Here is a 21,669-nt window from a genome sequence, read left to right as displayed (position 1 = left end):
TGCACAGTGACCCCTCATAACTGCCCCCAAACCCACCGCCTGTGCACAAAGCTCTAGGTCCAGTCTCTGGTCCTGGGACCCAGCTACAAGAAAACATTCGTGCACTCTTCAGCTTTACCAGGCACATGACCCAGACAGTGCCAATGGTATAAACATTTGGATTCAATTTACTTCTTTTTTCTGCAGGCTCTGTCTGGGCCCGGCAGCTGTACAGCAGTGCTGGGGCTGGGACCAGGGCTGCTCCCCTGCCCACGGGGCTGGCAGTGCCCGGCCGGGGTAGCCTGGCAGCATTTACCCAACTCCATGGGATATTTTTATTTTTTTTTCCATTCAAGCCTGTGCAGAGCTGTTGGCAGGACTGGAGCTTTCGTCCAGATTGCAGCTGCCCAAAATATCTGTATTCTGGACTGAGCAGACTGGGGCTGAAGAAGTGCTCATGGTCAGCTGAGTGAAGAGAATGTACGGAAATGCAGACAGACAGACATCCGCAGGCAAAGTGCCTGAACATGTATGGCAGCAGCAGGAAAGAGGATGGGGAATGCCACCGGGCGCTGCTCAGCCCAGAGCTCCTCCAACAGGAGCCAAGGATGAACCCGGACCATGCGTGCCCGTCTCCCAGCCATGGCTCTTCCTCCAACATATGATTTTTTTCCTATGTTTTCCAGCTTGCTGAAATGTGAGCACAGGCCAGGACATGGTTTTGACCCAGAGCAGCTCACGTCCATTCCAGCGATGCTGGGGCACAGCTCTGGGGCTGGTCCCGCCCAACTTTGCCCAGTCCCGCAGCAAACTCTTCCCACTGGCTGTATCTTACCACCATTAAACTGGTTATATTATATTGCTGCTATGTTATAGTCCTCATATTAAATTAACTGCTAAGCTAAACTTCATCTGGCATCTTCAGCAGTCAGGATTTATGAAATAGAAGTTAAAATGTGAGCTGAAATAAGGCACTCATATATATTCTTTCACACACCCACATACACACGTGCACATGAATACACACTAAGTTGATACAAAATATATGCTTGTGCCTACATATATGTTTCTAATAAAATTTATATATTATATAAATATATAAATATGGTATAAATCTTACACTTAAAAAAATCATTGGAAACAGGAAACCAAATTAGTTTACCTTATTAAAATGACATGAAATAAAAAGTAGCATATACTCATGAAAAAAGGATCGGATATGGGGTTTGGAGGGTTTTTCTTCCCCTGAGGGCTCATTCTACCGTGTTTATGTCTAAAACCTGCTTATTTCAAAGCCAGCTCACAGAAAACTAACAGTATGATTTATTTATTTCATTTCACTTTCATTTTGCAAAGCTCAAGCTTTGCTTCACATGCCGTCACGTAAGCAGCACACGTAAACACACCCCGCTGATGCTACTGGAGAACGCAGATGGCGCTCAGTATCTGCGTGTGCACCCTGACCCCCTCGTGTTTGTCTAGCGGTAGAGACGAAACGGGGACCCCTCCAGCATGCTTAGTCTGATTTTTAAAGATCTTTTGAGTGTTAAACAGGTAATGAGATGCTCAGGGCTATTTTCGAACCAAGACGTGTTCCTGGCTGATTTACAAAAGGCCACACTCTCCAGCTTTATGTGGGTAGATGCTTTTAAAAATCAGCTCCTGGGACTTGGGGCTCATCGATTCAATGGGACTTAATGATCAGGCTGCCTGAGCCGCTTCCAAAAGTGGGAGTGGAGCTCCTCTCCCACCCAGTCCTTCAGATTATTTCACCTTACGCTTCTTTCTCTTATTTCTATTTAAAGCCATGGCTCTTGAAAGAAGATGCAAAACATCCTCTAACACGGGGCCACTGATACTAATGGTGCCCCGGTGCTATTTTTAATATCGCTTTGTCTCTCGGCTGCACCACACTGGTTTGGTGGACGGGGTGTGCGATGGAGGTTCAGCCTGCACACATACACCCCCCCCTCCCCTTCCCCCCCATTGCTGCCCGGCACTGGGCAGGCAGCTCCAGGATGTGGCCCACCACACAGGGGGATGACATGGGCCATAGCCCGGATAACGGGGCACCGTCACTCCTCCGGTGAACGTGCAGCTCACCGCATGTGAATGCAGCCTGAGGTTGCTGCAGAGGCTGCAGCTCAAAGGTGCCCACGGGGAGAAGTTAAAAAAAAAAAAAAAAGTACTTTGTGTAGAAGCATATGTATTTTTATATATGTGTGTTTACACATATCTGTATATAATCGTATATTCAAATTTTATGTAAGTTTAAGTACACACACAAATAAATATACTCCTGCAGATATGTTTAGAGCTCTTTGAGAAAGGCATGTCAGGCCTGCGTCCCCCCGCAGACAAACCCCTGTGCCACAGTGGCACTGCTGCGTCCCATCCCAGCCTCAGGTTCAGCCTGTACCCACTGGGCATGTCCTGTGCCTTTAGTGACCAGTTTCACCCTAAAACATTGCAGCACTTTCCAAACAACGATCTCTCCATCTCTGACGTTTCCATCACCAGCTTCTCCATTTCCAATGTCTTCAGCAGCAGCAGCAGCCTCCCGAGCACCGGCACACAGCTAATAAATCTGAGCTGTTAATTGCCCTCCCACACAGTATGGCCTTCGCTGAGCCATCGTCCCTCTCGCTGTGCCTCATCGCACCTCTGTGTTTTGAGGTTTGTGCTGCTGCTGTCGGTAAAAGGATAAAACCAACTTATTTGGCTTTGGGTTTAGGTACAAATCCCCCCAATAACACATTCCTGGTTGTGTAGTCCCACACGATGTGGCTGACATGAGGCGTCTCTGCCTGGTGCGGGGGGGGCGGGGAGGGATTTACAAACTCTCTGCTTTTCTCTCATGCGAGGTCTTTTTTTTTTTTTTAATTATTTATGTAGCTAAAACTATGCAAAAATTCATGGAGGGGAAAAAAAAACACATAAAACCCATCACTAAAGACATCAATAGGGGCAGAGGGGGCTGCTGGCCCGGTGTGCCAGTGCTGGCACCACTGGGGCTGGAGAAGCCCCAGTCACCATTTACACCTGGTTGTGATTCAGGTGACAAGAAGACCCGATGTACCTGGTGCCCGAGGGAGGTTGATTTATTTCCCCCTCCCTTCTCTAAGTTCGGGAAGTTTTCCGCAGCCCTGCGGAGAGCGGGGCGGGCGCGGGCACAGCGGTATCAGCAGCCGCAGGTCTATCGGGCTGAGCAGAAGCTTTTCCAGGAACTATCTAGTGAAACACATGACGGTGCCCCCGCCGAAGGGCGATACGTGACAGGCATTCACCGGGCTCCCAGCGAGTCAGTTGACTTTGTTATTCAAACTATTTTAGTGATGGTTTTTAATCCCAGGCTTAAGTTTTTCTTTTTTTCTTTTTTTTTTTCCCTTTCTTTTTTTCTCTCTGAACAAGGGAATCTCTACGCTGGCAGGATTCAGAGAGGCACAAAGGAGGGAAAAACAAGTTTCAGCCAGAAGAGAGAGAGGGGGGGGAAAAGGGATGCTGTTAGCATTCCCTGTATGTGAGAGGGTGAAAACATTTTGCTGTGAACTTTATTTTAAAGGGTAAGTGCCAACAGCAGCCCAGTTACTATGCAAATAAATCCTCCGCTCGGCCTTTCCCTTTCAGCCCTAAAGTTTTGGTGCTGGGGCTCGTTAGCGGTGGGAGCTGGGCTGTGGGGATGGGCAGTGCCCCTGGTGTCCCCAGAGCCCCCAGTGCCCCCAGCCCTCCCTCCTGAGCATGGCCACCGGCTGGGGGTGCCACTGGAAAGCCCAGAACCTCGATGGGAGCCCGCGGGGGGGGTCCCCAAGTGTCTCAGCCGGATAACATGGGGTGGTGGGGGCAAGCGCTGCAGAGACGTGGGCTCGGTGTCCACCTGTCCCTTATCACGAGTGGGTTTGGGCAGCTGCTGGCAGCAGAGCTCTCGGCTGTGCCTCTGTGACAGAGGATGCGCCAGGCTGAAGTGGTGCCTGGAAAGGGCAGAAATCTCACCCAAGCCACCCCCTTACCACGGTGGGTGGGTGAGGAGGACCTGGCACCAGCCACAAAGCTCCGCAGACAGGCTGGGGTGCAGAGCTGTCCCTCGACTTGCTGCTGCAGGGTAGGAAGTGAGGTGATCCCAGGCTGTGGCTGGGCTCATCTGGGTGATGACCAGGACCCTGGCACTGGTATTTAGGGTGATGCTTCCCCGTGACAGCAGAGGGGCTGCATGTGCTTCAGCCCATACCACGCAAAGCTCACCCCAACAGCCTCAGTGTGATGATTTCCTATGAAAAGAAGATTTGAATTTGTCATGCAAATGACTGGGCATGTGGGCACGGCTGCTGGGAAGTGGCCTGGAGTGGGTCAGCCGCCAGCACAGCCATGAGGATGTGCCCATGACAAGGTCCGGACTTCCCGGCCGCTCCCACCCCAGAAGCTGTGCCACACTGGGGCTGCTCTGCCAAAACCATCCGACCCCTCACTGCTCCTCCGCACAACCCTGCGACCACACATGGCTGCACCAAAGCTCTCATGATGGCACTGTGACTCTCCAGCCTGTGCCCGCCCTGGGCCCCCATCTGCCTGCAGCAGAGCTGAGCTGCCCAGGGCGAGCGTGCTTCATGTCAGGGCAATGTAAGGCACACGGTGCAGGTGAAAGAGGGTCCTCCGTCAAGCAATGCTTACAAAAAATTAAAAGAAAAGGAAAAAAAAAAAAGAAAAAAAATTTTAATCAATTGCAAAATTATTTAAGCACTTGTTCTGTGCTACCCTGACCAGTCAGGAGCCACGCAGCCACCGCCTCTCACCCACAGCCCACCACCACACACTGCGTGATAGCTCTTGTCCCTCTAACACAGCGACCCGTCGGGCTCTTCCCACTTTCCCAGCCTAGCACCGGGCCAAGGCCTCGTTCCTTTGCTTGGGTTCCTTTTCGAGGGGCCACAGGCTTCCCTCGCCACTTGCCATCACAGTCCCACTTCCACCCGGGAAGCTGGATGGTGGATTTCATTATTTTTCTGCCCAGCCACAATTTCACAGTTGGTTTGTCACAAACAGGACAGCGGCAGGTCGGGCTGTTATTTTGATGCGGTTGTTTCTCGAAACGAGCCCAGAGTAAAACCGAGCGGGATCCAGGAATGGCACCCAGCAGTGGCAGCGCAGGCTGGGTGCGGTTCAGCACTGCCTGCATCCTCGATTCCTGGCAGTTTTGGCCACCTTTCAGGAAATTAGACTCAGTTAAATAAAAAAGAATCACTCTTTTCACTTCAAAATGCATCTGAATTTTTTTTTCAACGACAAATGAATTTTCCAAGGCCTCAGTCTTCCTCTTGACGAGGGAGATGGGGTCCTGGGTGAAGAGAAAGTCAATGTTCAGCAGTGCTGGAGCCAGGCAGGAGTGCTGCCCAGTGCCAGGCACCCCAATGCCATGGGGCTGGGGCCAATCACTCCCCAGCAGCTCCTGGCACCCTCACCCACCTCTGACACCCTCCCCTCCCTCCTCCTCCTCAGAAAGGCTCATGACAGGGAGAAAGAAGAATTGCTGAATAATCTCCAGTCCCGACAGTACTTCACAGGCAGAGGTTTCTCGGGTCAGGCAGTGCTCCCTGCCAGCGCCGTGCTGGATACAGCACTCAGCTCTTACTCCTTTGGCAGCCCCACAGCCGTATCCAGAAAGTAATTACTTAAAAAGGAAATAAATGTCACCCGCATGGTTGTAAGCAAAACTCTGGGCAGGACGAACACAGCCCCACCAGGATCTGCATTCTCACACAATATGGGCAAAGGAGGAATGAGCTGCTTCCATTCATCAGGATGGGCTGTTTACTCTGAGGCCTACTGATGACCCTAGACATGCCCCCTACGTGCCTTTGAGTTCACCAGGACAGCTGATCAGACACAGTGCTGAGCTGCCTCTGCTGTCACCCTACACACAGCACCCTCCGGGACTTCCTGGCACCAGTTCTGCTGTAACCTTTACGGAGATTAACTAGATAATTAGCACATCCAAATAGAGCAATTTTATCTACTTTTAAAAGCTGATATTCAAAGTTTGTAATGGTCAAAATCCAAGAATCAAATTTCTAAAGCAAACTGGTGAGGGAAAGTCAAACGTAGCTCAGGGGTGCGAGCACCCCACCAGAGCCTCGCTGCTGCCTACAGCCAGGCTGAGACCTGGCAGATCAGATGCAGCAACCCAGCCCTTAACAGGGCTTTGGCAGACCACTCACTTTTGGACAGATTCAGTTTTGGAAAAAAAAAAAAAACTATTCTAAGCAAATAACAGAAATAAAGTGATACCCTGAGAATTCTGCGACAAGATCTGATTTCAGCTGTCCCAGTTTCCACTGGAGCTACACCAGAATGGCAGCACTTTACACCCTCCACTCCAGGCAGGCTGGGTGTGTGCAGGCGCCCCATGCTAGGCACAAGCACTGGGGATCACGCGGCTCCAGCGTGACACTCCAGGAGCTCAAAACCCTGAGATGCCAAGAGCTACAGGTGCCTTGGGACACAGGGAGCGAGCACCAGCACCTGGGACGCACTGCGAGGGACGGCTGTGCCCGTGCAGTGCCTGGGCGATGCAGTGCTGGGTCAGGATCCGTACTGGGGCTCCTGCCAGGCTCCACTGCTCCGCAGGACACGCGCTGCCAGAGCCCCCAGAATGCTCGCAGGCGAAGGCCCAGTGTGGCCAGATCAGGTCCATTTGAAAGGACTCCCTAACGGGCTCCAGCCAAGCAAATATGGTACCATACAGTGTCAAATAATTTTAAAAGTTAAAATAGTTTATTGCTGTTCTTTGTAGAAATGCACTTAACTTACATTGTCTGTTCTCTTCCTTTATTTGGCTGTTGGATTATAGGCATAAAAAGGTTACGTTTACCCATTTGTTCAATGACATAACACCTTTTTCTCTTTTGCTCCACTCACGATATTCTCCTAAGCTTCACTGTCCAACAGCCCTGAATCTCTTTACATAAATACTGTAAATGTCTCCATAGGTTGCAGCATTGTAACAAAAGATCTACCGAAGTAGACAAAATGTTCGGTATTCTTGGTTGTTTTTTTGCATTTAAAAATAGACCTAAATTTGAGATAATCTTAACAGAGTAACTATTACAATAAGAAAATAGTACAGTGCGTTGACTAAAGGAATATTCCGCTCTCCTTCAAGCTAATATTCCCTTTTGCATGTTGAAGTGATTCAGCAATTACTTAAGAACTTTTACCTACATACAATAATTTAGTAAAATGAGAATTAAACAAGGCAGATACTTACTACTATTCTTCTGTCTGCAATTCACAGCTCATGCGAATAAAATCGCAATAAATATTAAAAAATAGTTTTTCTTTTGTTTTTTTGTTGGTTTTTTTTTTCTGTAAGGCATCTCTGAGTATTACAAAGTTTTTGTACAACCAAAAAATAAGATTGCTTTTTTCCGTGTTCTCCAAGTACCTCTGTACCTCAACAGTAAATAGGAGGATTGCAGGTTTGATGAGGAAAGAAGGGCTGATGGGGTAGGGCCGGAAAGACGACCACAGGTGATGGAAGCAGACCGCGATGTGTGCAAGAATCTGTAGTTTTCCTGTGAAACACTTCAGTCACTTTTAGAACATCTTCAAGACAAGATCTGTCCAGATTGAAAAAAAAAATAACAAAACCAAAACAACTTACCAGAAGTCCATTTTCATGAGCACAGTCAGACTGCAAGGGTTTGGGTTCACCCTTAACACTATAAATAGCTTAGGTATTGATATGCACCTACGTAAAGGGGATCAAGGGGCAGGGTGATTATTTTTTTCTTGTGTTTTTTTTCTTTTGTAGTTTTTTTTTATGTTGCTTTTGTTGTCCTAGTTGTATCCTTCCATTGTAAAAGATTGTCCCAGGTGTCGAAGGCGCGGGCAGGGCCCTCACTGCATGCGGTCGGGCTGCAGCTGCTGGGGCTGGTACTGCACGAAGGCGGTGGCGGGTGCCGCGGGGTTGCTGGCGGTGAGGGGAGGCTGGACTGCGCCCGTGTAGCCGTATCCCACGAAACCGGCAGCGGGGGAGGCAGCATAGGGGTACTGATCGTAGGCAGCTGTGGTGTACTGGGAATAGGCTTGGCTGGCGGCGGTGTAGTCAATGTAGGGAGACGTGATGGACTGCACCGGGGTAGGGATCACCACGCTGGGCTGGATGATCGCTTGGGGGTAAACATAGTGAGGCGTGAGTCTGTGGAGGCAAAGGGAGAAAGTCAGTGAGGGGCTGAGCTACCCCCAGTCTGTGCATCCCCCTCCTGCCCCCCAAATTCATGTGCATCAGCCACAGAAATGGTGCTGCCCAGCAGTGCTGCCCTCGAGCGAGGGGCAGAGGGAACAAAAAGCAGAACACCCCTAGACCCCAAGGGTGGAAGTAGTGCAAGGTGAAGCACGGACTGTGAGAACAGACACACGTCCTGGTCTCTATGTCTTCCATCTCCCACTATGCAGGCTGCTAGTCCCCCAAATAATCTTCCTGGATGGCCACGACACAGCCCCTGTCTGCCCAGCTCACCATCCCTCTCTGCCCCAACAGGCCCTGCCAGTCCCTGCCCACGCTGGCAGCCCCGCAGCCCCCGTGTCCTGCAGGTCCATGCTCCCCCTCCACTGTTCAAACCCTGGGAGAGGCTCCTGAGGACCCGCAGTCCCAGTGGAACACCTCCCGGCACCAAGGACACCGGGTCACTCCTCCACTGGTCCCATCAGGGCAGCGTCCCACCAGGGACAACCCCTGTCCCTGGGCACAGCCGAGGGCCTCCCAGCTTGCCAGCTGCTATCAGTCACTACACATTCAAGCCAGTGTTTCCATAACAATGGATGTTTAGGGCAACGCTACAATGTGTTTGTTGTAAAACACGAGATATTAATTCTGGTTTTCTTCCCCTGAGTAACACTCCTCAGCAGTGACCGTGCCAGCGGCGACGCTCGCGTGCCCGCGAGCTTTTACATCCAGGCTCCAGCATCCTGTGCAGCAGCAACCGGCCCCCGCCACGTCCTCTGCCCTTTCGAGCAGGTCCTAAAGCGTGGCTTTTCACCAGCTCCTGCCCCGAGGTAGCCATGATGCTGAGAAGAATTTAACAGTCAATTAAAGTGCAGAGACTGAAAGATCCTGGAGATGATTAATGCAGGATTGTCCACTAATTTGCTAAAACTGCTAAAGAGAAGGAAAGAAAAAAAAAAGCAGCAAAATGAAAGAGCTGTATTTTCCAAAGAGCCCACATGAAGTGAGGCCTCAAAGAAGAGCAAAAACTGTGCGGACCTGAAGGTTTAAGTCCATCCACATGGGCCAGTCAAAAACGGGCGACTGCACGTCAACAGCAGAGCACAAACAGCACCTGCCGCGCAGCCCTCGGTGGCAAGGAGCTCTGCTCCGAGCAGGCTTGGCACATTTGGGGCTTGTTTAAGAAAAAGGGGGGCGCAGGTGGCACCAGCAAACAGCGTGTGACTGCTGAAAGACCAGAGCCACGTGCACCAGACGGCAACAGACCAAACCGAAAGCCGTCCTCCGGAGACCTCGACCCAACTTGTTTCGGCAAACACAAGAAACAAGGTAAAACTCTGCAAAGAGCTTATGCGGATTCAAATATTTTGGGGATTTTTGCGTGGATGTGTGTGACAGCACCTTTTCAAGTGCAACCACTTTAAAAGCCTCCCACAGGCTTTTCACAGGCTCGTATGTGCCTAAACTGCTCTTTAAAGCCGAGCTCAGCTGCTCGGGGAGATGCCATCCTATCCTGTTCACTACCTGTCCCATCCCCAGGGCTGGACAGCCCAGCAGCCTCCCCAGAGCTGGACAGCCCAGCAGTGGGACCCTGTGCTCTGCTGCTTCACAGGGACTCGCAGCCAGGGACTGGTAAATTCTGCTGGATGGGTCACTGGCTGCCCTCGTGTCGCCGGAGTGTCCATCCAAGGTCTCAAGCCACCACCTACAACATACTGGGGTCCGCCTGGGGCTAGTCCCTCCTCTCCAGCAGTTATGGGGCTGTTGCCATTTGCTTTACAACCAGCACTGGATGGTTTAATCTGCTCTTCAGACAGAAGAAAGGCTTCTTGCAAACAAATGCTCATCTGAACGGAGTTTTCTCTTGTTTTCCCACTCACATATGCACTTTGGTTTTTCTTGAGGCAATTTGCATGATGAGAGAATGATTGTTCTCCTTCCCCCACGCAGCAACGCTGCCTCCAAAATCAGGGTCCTTAGATATAACAAGGCCGCCCCCAGAGGAGCAGCACTGTGGAGGAGGACGGATGGTGGAGAGCAGCACCTCAACCTTTGGCTGATGAAGTGCAAGACCATCTCCAGAGGCCAGAGCCATCCCTGGTGTAGTATAGAGGGACCTCAGAGCCCTTCGCTTTCACGTACACAGCTTCTCCAAGGCAGCTCCCACGGTGTGCTCCAGACAGACAGCAAATCCACGACATCCTGCACTACTTTTTTGTTTTCCTCAGCAAGGAAAAATTCCAGCTCTTCAATGCTACTTTGAATAAAAAGCACCATTAGCTAGGAGGACAATAGGTATTCCTGTACTCTGTTTCCAGAAATACATCCCAGCCCAATGCATACACAAGCACACATCACACACCAGAGTTTACTGCACTGGAAAATCACACTCAGCAATTCCAGAATCTGCTTCTATGTAGGAAGGTTCTTCTGGTCTGCAGGTTTTTAGTAATTTGGCTATAAATTTCCATCACGATATTACGTACTTTGAACTTCTGAGTTAGGTGGACCAGCTACAAACAAAACCAAACCAGTGCAGTACGATGAAGTTCTCTGCTGGCTACATTAAGACCCACAGAGGGTCTTAAAACACTGCCCCCTCAAAAAAAAAAAAAAAAGGCTCTTTTGGAGTTCTTTTTCTAGAAATCAGCAAACTCTCATCTGAATTTCTACAGAATGAGTCACATCTGTGTTTTAAGATGCCTTTCCCTTCCTCCCACAGTTCTCCCCCGTCCCCCACGACGGGCTCTGCCAGCCAGAAGAGAACTTCATCTAGAATACACAACGTGATTATAAAACATCAACTAAGTGATCAGCCATTGCCATCACACATCAAAGTCATCCCGTGAACAGCAGACGTACGAGGTGCTTATGGCGTCACGATTAATCGCCGGCAAAGACCACAGAACGCGACGAGCACAGTCAAACCTAAGTCTGGAGCTGGTGTTGGCCACGGCGGTGCGGGAGGGCAGCTGGGGTTCGCCACACTAGCCCACGTTCCTAGCTACGTGGCACCACACCACGTTGTCCCAACAGCCAAAAATTGAAAAACACAGAACAAAAGAGATAGTTACAGAGCCAGTTAACAAGGCCCTCTCCCTCATCAGCAGCTCTATCTGGCAGAGTTCATTTCAGAGGTGTTTTACGTATTTGATTATTTTAGGTGTTTTAGTGGCACCTTCTCAGCTCTTCCTCATCCTGCACGACTTCCTAAGCATGAGCCACGTGCAGCTCCTGCAAGCTGCACAGGTCCAGGAGAGCAGTCAGCCAGGAGCTCCCATCCTCCTCGAGCTCTGCCAGCCACGCTGGCAGCTGGTTTGGCTGTTTCTGGAGAGGTGGGGGACAACTGCAACCTCCTGCCAAGAGGGACACGGCATCACACAAACACTTGGGAAACAAGGAGGGCCACAGGGCTCTTGGCAGCCTCACGGAGATCAGCACACAAATGCCACCACCACGACCAGCCTTTTATTCCTTGAAGAATAAAAGAAACAGAGCCCTTTGTGTCTGCCAGTGAAGGCACAAATTCTGGCATTTGACCCCAGGAATTTGGCCTCCATTTCCACTAGAGTGGACCCATTAGCTGCTAAGGGACACCCACGCCACCACGACACGTGACGGCAGTTGGTGCTGGGCTTCAGCTGAGCAGTGGCACTGCAGAAGGAGCCGAGCATGGCCACAGCTGTCCATGACAGCAACGTGACAACTACCTCTGGTGAAGAAACACCTCCAATCACAGCCTGTGATGTATCTGAAGCGGTTCACGAGTGTAGGAGCACCGGGCAGGAGCCGCTCTGGGAAGCGCACCCCAGCAATGCCAAGGAAAGCAGCAGCCATCCAGCAGCTCCACGCTTGCATTAGCGGTGCTGCAACCCCACCTCAGTGCTGGCGATGCACAGACACGTCCTGATGTAGCTCATGCTTCAAGAACGTCATTTCTGAAGGACACTCCCAAGCCAGCAAGTGCTCACCTCATGGAGACACTTCAAGCAAACCTGCATGGAGCAGAGGCAGGCTTGGCAATACAGATCCTACTGGCCCCAGCCACAGCAACAGGCTGTTGGAACACAAGAAATTCAAGCTCTGTTCTCAAATCCAGACATGAGGAGGAGGCGCTACAGGCTGGAGCATGGCCAGGTCAGTCCCTGCCTGCCAACAAGGACTCTTGCTCCAGGAGGAGATCACATGGAGTTGATCCACCAACAGCCTGGTGCAGATCAACACACTTGTTGTGCCCCAACCACTCCACAGTTCATCAGCTTTCACTGACATGAGCTGGGCTTCGTCCTCTGACATGACAAACCTCTGAATCCTGAAATGGTCCTACTAAAGCTGATTTAAACATGCACTGAAATGTCAATGGCTTCTGCCTCATCAACCAGCTATCTCAGCCACCTTTAAGCAAGACAAGGATGAACTCTGCAGCTCCATGGTATTTATCCTCACCTACTACAGCATGACAGAAACACAAAATAGCAAACCAACCAACCCAATTTCTGCTCATCTTGTAACTAATTCACCTGTCTTCTCCTCATCCTCCCCTGGCCCTCTGGCAAGATCCACACAGCAGCCTGTGCAAACAGGTATACGACTGGGTTTCCTGCTTCCCTCTTGGGACCAGACGTCATCATTGATGGCAATCACCAAGGAACAACCTGCCACAATACTGTCCCAGGCTGCAACTAGTATGAGAGAAAAAGTGACTGTACTACAGGATTCTGTAATAACCTCTGCTGATTGCTGTCTCCCAAAATCATTGCTCGAGAAGTACAATTGCGAATTCAGAGTACAAGAGCAATCCATTATTTCAATTTATTTTCATTTTGGCAAGACAGAAAATTTGAGGAACAGGAGGCACTGCAGTAGCTGAGAACCTCCCATAGCCTAGCAATGACCTCATTTTACAGCATTAGCACATCTTGACTTCATGATGCAACGAACTAATGGCCTGTAGTGGAGAAAGGTGAATCCCACAGAAACAAGTGAAAAGAAACGCCATGTACACCTCCCCCTGTAGTTTGTGCGGAGGTGTGGGGAAAAAAAAATAAAAGAAATTAAAAAGAGAGGTTGCCTTCCAAAGATGAGAGTACATCTTCTCACAAAGATCTAATCCTTTTTCTCAGCTTAACGTAGAGTCTGAGACCAACATGCTGAACTCCACCATGAGTTAGCCAGGCTCAACGATTTACAGCTTTATCCTCTGCAACTTGCTTCCCCTACACTCAAAGGAAAAAGAAAAAAAAAAATCCCGAACAAAGGCATGTTGGGCCAGACCAAAAATAGTTTGGAGAAGCAGGCTGAAAAACACTCAGGTAGCAGGAGATAACATCTGCCTGAAACAAGAGCCATCTGGCACCAAGGAAAAAGCCACATGGAAGTTTATCCGCAACTAGTCAGCTACCCAGAGAAGGAAAACCCCCTCCCCTTTCGAGTTATCAGCACAGCCAAACCAGAAATGAACTGGCAGAAGAAACAGAAAACGCTTCACACCAGTGCACTACAGGAGCCTGAGTCCTTCAGCACCACTGTGGGAAACCCAGGAGGATGCTGGATTCATCCTGTCCACATAGGAGAAAAAAAAAACAGGCTCTGACGGAATAACCCAGGCAGCCCCAGGAATTCTGCCTTTAACTAAGCTTTCCAACTTTCTTCTGCAATTTGGAGAAAACCAAAAGCTGCAGAAACATCTCTAAAGTCTTCTCAAGTACCTAACAAGTTTTAGCATAACATATATTAAACTGACTACTTTCAACTGGTTCCATTTTTTAACTGACTTTCTTTACATATGACCCTTTCCACTGACTTTTAAGTAAAACCATCACACATTTATCAAAAACTCTTTCTTGGATAGATGAAGTATTGTGAAGCAGAATGCTTTAGCTATGGAAAAAGCAACGAAATATCTATTGCTGATAAAAGAAAACCTACGCTGATAGAACCAAGTAATTTCTCAGCCAAGAAAGAAATCCCATTTGCAGAGTTTCAGTGATCTCTGCTGCCAGTTGTGACTTCATTGATCTACAGCATTTAAGATGTTTCTCTCCAACCTTCCTGCAAGCCGGGATCACAGGGGAGCTGCCAGCCTGCCCCCAGCATGGCTTTCCCAGCCTCTGCTGCTTCGGCCAGAGCAGAGACAGCAGCAGCTCAGCTATGACACAGGAGAGCTGAAACGCTCAAAGCTGGCAACGGGGAAATTGCAGGGGACAGCACGATCCTGGTTACAGGATTCAGAGACCAAGAAATAGGAGATTCAGTTTGAACTCTGAGGTCCATGACTTTTCATCTTTCGTGATCACAGGGTATATTTAGCCCTGGTATGTAGCTTGCTCCCATCTGTGGGGAACAAGCTCTTCATGTAAGTCATATTTAGAAGTGACCCAGTGTCCTTGCTACCAAATTATCAGCACAACAACTGTCTAGTTCCTTCGCTGGTGTCCTCAGCTCAGAGGCAGGCTGCTCAGAGCTGCATTTATCATTTGAATTACCAGGCATGTGTTTAACAGTACAGAGTTAGGGACCAGCATGCCAACAGCTGCGCAAAGGAAAGATGAGATCAAGTACAAGCTGGACTGCTCTGAAAATTCAGACGCGCGCATGAATGTGCTGCATCGGGACTACGTGGCACCAGCCAGGTCAGAATGGGAGAATTCTGCATCTGCTGCTCCCCAGCTCCTGCAACAAGGGAACAGGACTGAGGTTTCTGCTGCTGAGGTGGCTGCTCTCGTGGTGGTGAGGATGAAGAGCAAATCCACCAAAGACAATGGAATCATGCAGAGGAGACAGCACAACTCAAGTTATGTGCTGTAAAGACAAGGCTAGAGCCAGCTCAGCCTGGCACTTCATCGCAAGCAGGCCTGCGCCCTGTGTGGAACGGCACACGGTACCCTGCACCAGGAGCCTGTCCCCTGCAAAAGGTCTAGCACTGCCTTGAGCTCAGCACAACATTCATGTAGCCAAGCAGAAGGTCAGTGTATCAGACCGTGCCTACACTAGGCAGGACAAGAGCAAACTGTGCCCAAAACCAAAAGGAACTGTATACCAAGCCCTTGCAGCTGATACCAGCGTTTGTCACCTTGAAATAGATGTTCAAGAAAATCTACAAAGCCGTCTGACCTGCTTATAAATACATGTCTACTCTCAGCAAAGAAAAAAGGAGCTCTTTCTGACTGGTGAGCATTTGGTCTGAATAGCAGTAACCGTGCCCGAGAACTAGCAGCTGAAGCCATTTGGAAAACGGATTTGAGTGTTTCTTAGGAAATCCCCCCCAAAAAGCTTTCATGGTTTTGGCACACAACAAACAACAGGTGCCGGGTGTGCCATCCCCATGGGAGCCGCCTGTGACCTGCAGCGGGCCAGCACCGGGTAAGTGGTGCACCAGGAAGCTGGAGCCCAGGGGATGGCAGCGGAGAGGGGCTGAGCAGAGCAAGGCCATCACGCACCCATTCATAAGCACAACCACAGAAAAGATGAAAGTTTGTTTCCTTTTATTTTTAACCCAATAGAAAAGTTTTAAGCATAAACAGCTGTGAGGGAGGGTGGGCTGACACAAAGAGGGACTTCACATCCTAACTGCAGCAGCATAAATGCATGAAATTCCAAAATCAAAGAGATTTAACTCTTTTCGACTCTGCTTGAGACCAAATGTCGGCCAGAGCCAGGGGGCTGCCAAAACAAGCAACTACACAAAGAGAGGCAACAGGGTCTCTGGAGCAACGACACCCCATGTGCAGATATGGAAAGAGCTGGATCTTGCTGCAAGAGACAGCTCTATGTTTCCAAGAGCTCAGTCACTTACTCAGTCACTGGTAGATCTCCCACACAGATAGCTCCTTCGCTGAGGCACAGCCACAGGAATGCATTATCTGCCATACACTGCTCGTGTCCAGAGCAGCAAGCACAGCTGCAAAGAGGAGAAGCTGGGAATCCCCGTTCCCTGCACAGACTCAAGCCTGTCGTCCAGAGGAGAGGACCAAGAGGGGGTCACCAAGCTGCTCTGCCACAACATACTCCTGGTCAAGTGGTCCACACAGTTGCATCTAGCAGCTTCCGAGAAGTTCATATGTTTCTCAAAATTTCTTAAAAGGGACACTGCTGCAGTAAGAGGCAGATCCGTTTGGCGAGAGGGGATCTCCCCCTTTTCTGATGGCACAAACATAGTCCTGTGCTGGCTGGCAGCTGCAGGGACACGCGGTGGCATGGCCAGCTGCCTCCAAGCAAAGCACCGGCTGTAAGCTCGGGGTTAAGACCCTGGGCCTAACATTGCTTCCCTAAACTCAGAAGCCAGATCTCCGCGTCACGCTGACACAGACACATCCTTTGCCTTGCATTACTGTTAAGATCTCTGGTTACAACAATCTACTTCTCAAAACAGGATTTATTACCGACTCCGTGCTGTCTGCTGCGCGAGTGCCTGCCCTGCCAGGGCAGCAGGAGGAAGGAGAGAGGCTCTTCATGGTTTCTCTTTCTGTTCCGCATACCCCAGGCAATATTTACAGCTGCATTTGGGTGCCCGGGGTTGGCGGGCCAGGGGAAGACTTCAGTTTATAAATAATCCCCACTATGTTCGGGTGATTTTCATAGTTTCATTTCAGGTTTCACCAAAACCTGCCTTTTGTGGCTTGACAGCAGGAACACGACTGGCTGGTTTTCTCTTATTTAACTGCCTACCAGTTAATGGGTTGTTCATTCATTCCTTCCTTGCCAAGTCCAGCCTGCACACCTAGTACCTCGTGTCCCATAATAATCGTCTTTTAGAAAGCGCAAGCCAAGCCCTGGGCACAAACACTTTGCAGAGACAGCAACTGCAGGAAGGAGAACAGGGCAACATCTTACGCTGCGGGCAAAGCAGATGAACCACCAAGCTTCATTTGGGAAAGGTCAGGATCCACACCACACGGTGCAGGGCAAACAGACAACAGCAATTTGATGAAGCTTCCAAAGACAGAGAGACCCTGATAAACTCCTCATCTATCCCCAAATCCCACAGAGATCCATTGCAATTGTGGGCTCAAGGGAATGCAAGAGTGGAGCCTGGCAGGCTCTTAATTTTGTTGGTCTACTGACGAGACAAAGAGGGAACCAGCAGCCAAGCCCCACTGCTTGACTGAGCACCTGATGCTTTGCTCAGAAGCCCCAGTCATGATGCTCAGGTAAACAGCTCCGTATTTTGCCAAACCCACATTTTCAGTGATTCCACTCCAACAATGACTGAATGCAACAAAACTGTTTACTGATGCTTGCAAATAATGATACATAATCCCCTCTCTCCCTCCAGTCTCCTGGTTCCTGTTTCTTGGCAACTGATAAATAATTTATAGTGCTCTCTGCTATATGTGCTAACTGCAGCTCTGCTGGTTTAATGATGAAACCAATGCCCAAGAACTGGAACAGTAACTGTCTAGATCACAAGCAACACGCAGTCAGTTGATCCCACACTCTGCTGTACGTGAAACTAAAAGCAAACTGTTCAAGAAGAAAAACTGCATTTTCCAGAGCTGGCTAGGCTGCGGCTGCCGGGTAGGAACGGCACCCACAGAACGGCAGATTATCTGCAACGGGAGCAGGCGGGCGACGGCACTTCTGCCAACACGAGGAGCTTAATGTGCTTCACCGTTTTGCTCTTTTCTGTTAGCGTGCGTGGAAAAACTCATAACAGGCTGGTTTTATCGTCAGCTTCTCTTGTGCGCTCCTGTCAATTTGGAAAATCTCTGGGGTTCACATCTCAAACGTACCGCTGCTGCCTACTTTGGAGGCTAAGAACGTTACTGTAGTTCCCATGCAAGAAGAGCGATTAAAAAGCAGCATCTTGTCTATGTAGACTGCTGTGGCTCTTGCACCAAAAAAAGAGACTCTTCATTTCATGACAGATTTTCTTCAAGTCTTTCCAACAGAGCTGTAACCACCTATGAAAACTGGAGTGTTTGAACCGTACACAACACACGTACGCTGGGTGTGCACTATTGTGGCAACACTGTCTCTTACATCCATAAATTTGCTGGAATGAGATTACCGAGGCAGCTGGCAACTGCAGCCATGCGGGCAGAGGAGTGAAAGTTTCTGTTTTGTTGTTAGCAGGTTTTTTTCTTCAAGAAATAAACAAAATAATCCTGAAAAAACCACAACACCCCAAAAGACACGAGCAGAGAGCAGCCAAGGGATGAAGTATTTCTGTTGACAAAGGCCCAAATCCCATCTATTTATATTAGAGTCACACAAAAACCACAACAGAGCAGTGCTCAAAAGCTTTAAAAAATGCACCTACTTTCTTAATGCTCTTAGAAAATAATAAAAAACCCTATCAATATTCGCTTTCTGAAACGGTGTAAAAAAAGAACTGCATCAATCATTAAACAGTTAAATGAAGGCACTATGACAGTCACTATTGTTCTCGTGAAGCACACTTGTCTTTTGCCGAGCAGCTGCCAGATCCTATTAGATGTATAAAAAGAGGACTTTTCTAACCGAGTAGGGATGGTATAAGCTATTGAAAACAGCAGACAAAAGCCCACTTTTGCAGACTATTCAAGCCTTGTATAACATCTGTCTAAAATCAATTTTTGACCTAATGTTACTTTCATTAAGTAACAGACTTTGTTTCCAATGCAATTTGTTTTCTAGGATAAAACTGTATCCTAAGCATTATTACGTGGGAAACAGCATGGAGGAAGCAGAAGATCTTACTTGAGAAACATGAGAATGGAATTTGCTTAATTGTTTTGACACCTTAAGTACTATAATAGAGAAACTCTTTTCCATTTATTTCAATTCTTGAAGTTGGCAAAGCGGCAAGCAATGCATTGGGTTTATTATGACTAAGATTTACTGAGGATAAAAGAGGATCTTCGGGAATTACATTTAAGCTGACAAACGCACAAAACTTCTGAAATCTTCACCAGAAATAAAGTACTCTGAACATTAACAACAGCTGTTGAAACTGTCCACTCTTGACAGCCAAGGCTTTTTCCACGCATTTTAAATAATGAGGAAGTTGATTCATGAATTTGATTTCAAACAGACTGTTAAGTGTTAATTTCCACTTACCCGAAGGGTCTCTGAATGAAGGCTGGATGTAGCTGCTGCACACCTATGGTAAAACCTAAAAAAGCGTTCAGAAAAAAGAAATATTAATAAATGCCACCCATTGTAACAGGCAACTCATTATATATATGCACAATTACACCTCAGACCACATGTACATGCATTTCATCTGCTATGCATGTGAGCAAATTCAGAGCCCCATTTAGAAGCAAGTTGATTTTAATATGCCCTATGTGATATGCATGAGGACCAGATGGGAATTTAGATTAAAGAACAGCTTGAAAGTGCTGTTATTGAACAGCCAATGGGGTATAATGCCTTATTTTACAGACTGGGTACTGTGGTCATTAAACTCAAAGGGTAGAACGATGAAATAGATCTCACTGTTAACACTGATGTAACGAAGAGGATAACAGGAAAACGTATTAATGATGGACGAAAACAGCTTTAACTCAGTTGTACGAACTTAGGTGTCTAACACCAGTGTAACAAGTACGAGCAAGAAGATACAGAAGAGAAGTAACTGTACTACAGTGTCCTCAGCCAACAATCAAAACTACGAGGGATAAGCACGCATCATCAGATCAGATGAATCCAGCCTGAGTAACTTGTTTCCTTGTCTTACAAGTTATTCTAATAGAGAGAGATGGGATCTCCCGGATGCCTCACCAGTTTGAATACTCCTTGGTTTTGCTCCCAAATATGCCAGGTTCACGTTTGCTTTCCTGCCATCAATGATGGGGTTTGGGTCTTTGCATGCTCTTTCAGCTGCAGCTCTGTCTGCCATAGTCACCTGGAATCAAGCACAGCCTTGTTTGTAGCAACGGCACTTTGTAAACACTCCAGCAACAGGCACTAAGTGGAGTTTATTTATTGTTCTATTTTGAACCGGGAGCTAAACTCCGCTCCGTGCAGCCTCACTTGCCCAGCAAGCCGGGAAGGGCTCTCGGGGACTCGACAGAAAAGAAGGCTCCCTCCCCTCGCCAAGCTACTCCTCTGGGCTTACGCCAGATTTTGCCCCGTGCCTTTCCACCACCTCCCCTGTGCTTTTTTAAGAAGTTGGCGGAGCCAGTCCCAAAGCTCCCGGCAGCAAAGTCGGCCCAGGGGAGCTGGCGGGGGAGGACCCGCGCTCCCGAAACACGCGCGATGCAGAAACCGAGGGCAGCACATCGCGCCTCGCTGAAGCCCGCAAAGAAACAAGGCAGCGGGATCGGGGGAAGGAGGTGCTGAAATGAGCGGCACGACCTCGGCCGGCACGGGGGGCTTTCCTCCCGGGGACCCCCACCCCAGCCTTTGTCCTGGCCGAGCCACCCCCGCTCCCGCCCGCGCCGGGAACAGCCTCCCCGGCGGCGGCAACCACCGCGAAGCGGCAGCGACGGGACGGGCGGCAGCACGGAGCCGCTCCGCCACCGGGGGGTCCGCCGGCCGGGGGCCACCGCCGCCAGCCCCCTTCGCCGGGGCGCGTAGCGGGGCTCGCCCCGCCGCCCGTCACCGCGGCGCCCGGCCCGTCGGGGAGCGGAGCGGGGCTGGGAGACATCGACGCACGGAGCGGCACTTACAAAGCCGTATCCCCGGGATTTGCCGGTCTGCCGGTCGGTGATCACCACCGCCTCCTCGATGTCCCCGAAGACCTCGAAGTACTTCCTGAGGGAGGAGTCGGTGGTGTGGTAGGGCAGCCCCCCGACGAAGATCTTGGTGAAGGTGGTGTCCTTCTGCACGGTGTGCATGGTGCCGGGCGCGGCCGGCCCCAGCCGGCATCCACCCCGCGCCGCCGGCGACGAGAAGAAACACACCCCCCCCGCTCCGAGCCCCCGCGGCGGCCGAAGGGAGCGGAGCGGCGGCTGCGTCCCGGGGGGCCTACAGCCGGCTCATGGCCGCGCTTTGTCCCGGGAGCGCGGGCGGCGCCGCGCCCTCCCGCCGGTGCCGGTGAGTAGCGGCCGCCCGCCGCCGCCGCCGCCTTTGTAGGGCCGCGCCCGCCCCGCCCCGCCGCCGCCGCGCAGGGGCGCTCGGGGCGCGTAGTCCGGCACCGCGCCCGCCCGGGCACCCGCCGCGGCCCTGCCGGCGGGCGGCCCGGGCCCGGGGGCCGCGGGGGGGCCGGTGGTCAGTCCGCCTGCGGCGACGGCACCCGGGCGCTGCCCCCTGCCCGGCAGCGGAGCCGCTTCGAACGGCGGCCGCCCTGCGCCACGGGGAGGGGCCCCGCAGGCCGAGCGGCCCCTGCCCGGGCGGGCATCGGGACCCCCCCCGGACCCTGCACGCCCCCGGGGAAAGGGGCTGCCCCGCGGCCAGCCCCTCAGCCGCAGCCCGGCCCAGACTACAAGTCCCGGCGGCTCCCGGGGAGCAGCCACAAACCCCGCGGGCACGGGGGGAGGCGGGTGGGGGGAGGCGAGGGGACGGCTCCTGCGGGAGCCCGCCAAAGAAAACCGCCTCGAAAGAGG

The 21,669-nt window shown here is 50.6% G+C and overlaps 1 protein-coding gene across 2 annotated transcripts; it reads right to left on the bottom strand.

Annotated features, from left to right (window-relative positions):
• Positions 1 to 6,722: 6,722 nt before the first annotated feature.
• RBM38 (RNA binding motif protein 38) lies at positions 6,723 to 21,035 on the bottom strand. 2 transcript variants are annotated; one of them, XR_015222664.1, is made up of 5 exons: positions 20,794 to 21,013; positions 19,904 to 20,027; positions 19,238 to 19,292; positions 7,721 to 8,170; positions 6,723 to 7,589 (listed from the first exon to the last, which is right to left on the bottom strand). XR_015222664.1 is itself a non-coding variant. In XM_086622700.1 (4 exons), the coding sequence occupies exons 1-4, from the start codon at positions 20,959 to 20,961 to the stop codon at positions 7,870 to 7,872; spliced, it is 648 nt and encodes a 215-aa protein (XP_086478826.1). In that variant the 5' UTR covers positions 20,962 to 21,035; the 3' UTR covers positions 6,723 to 7,869. The 2 variants fall into 2 exon arrangements, 1 of the variants encoding a protein (XP_086478826.1); XM_086622700.1 differs by having other exon boundaries at positions 6,723 to 8,170; positions 20,794 to 21,035.
• Between the last annotated feature and the right edge of the window lie 634 nt (positions 21,036 to 21,669).

This window comes from Tauraco erythrolophus, chromosome 18 (genome assembly GCF_009769465.1).
Source record: "Tauraco erythrolophus isolate bTauEry1 chromosome 18, bTauEry1.pri, whole genome shotgun sequence".
Taxonomy (NCBI): Eukaryota; Metazoa; Chordata; class Aves; order Musophagiformes; family Musophagidae; genus Tauraco; species Tauraco erythrolophus.
The sequence above is the reverse complement of the archived record's forward strand: the minus strand, read 5'-3'. Positions and strand labels throughout refer to the sequence as shown.

Excerpts from the sequence above, each read along its gene's own strand:
- RBM38 (XM_086622700.1), bottom strand. The coding sequence starts at position 20,961 with ATGCACACCGTGCAGAAGGACACCACCTTCACCAAGATCTTCGTCGGG. Across the intron at positions 20,028-20,793 it reads AATCCCGGGGATACGGCTTT|GTGACTATGGCAGACAGAGC; the intron begins GTAAGTGCCGCT and ends GCTTGATTCCAG. Across the intron at positions 8,171-19,237 it reads TTCATTCAGAGACCCTTCGG|ACTCACGCCTCACTATGTTT; the intron begins GTAAGTGGAAAT and ends TTGCCTCCACAG.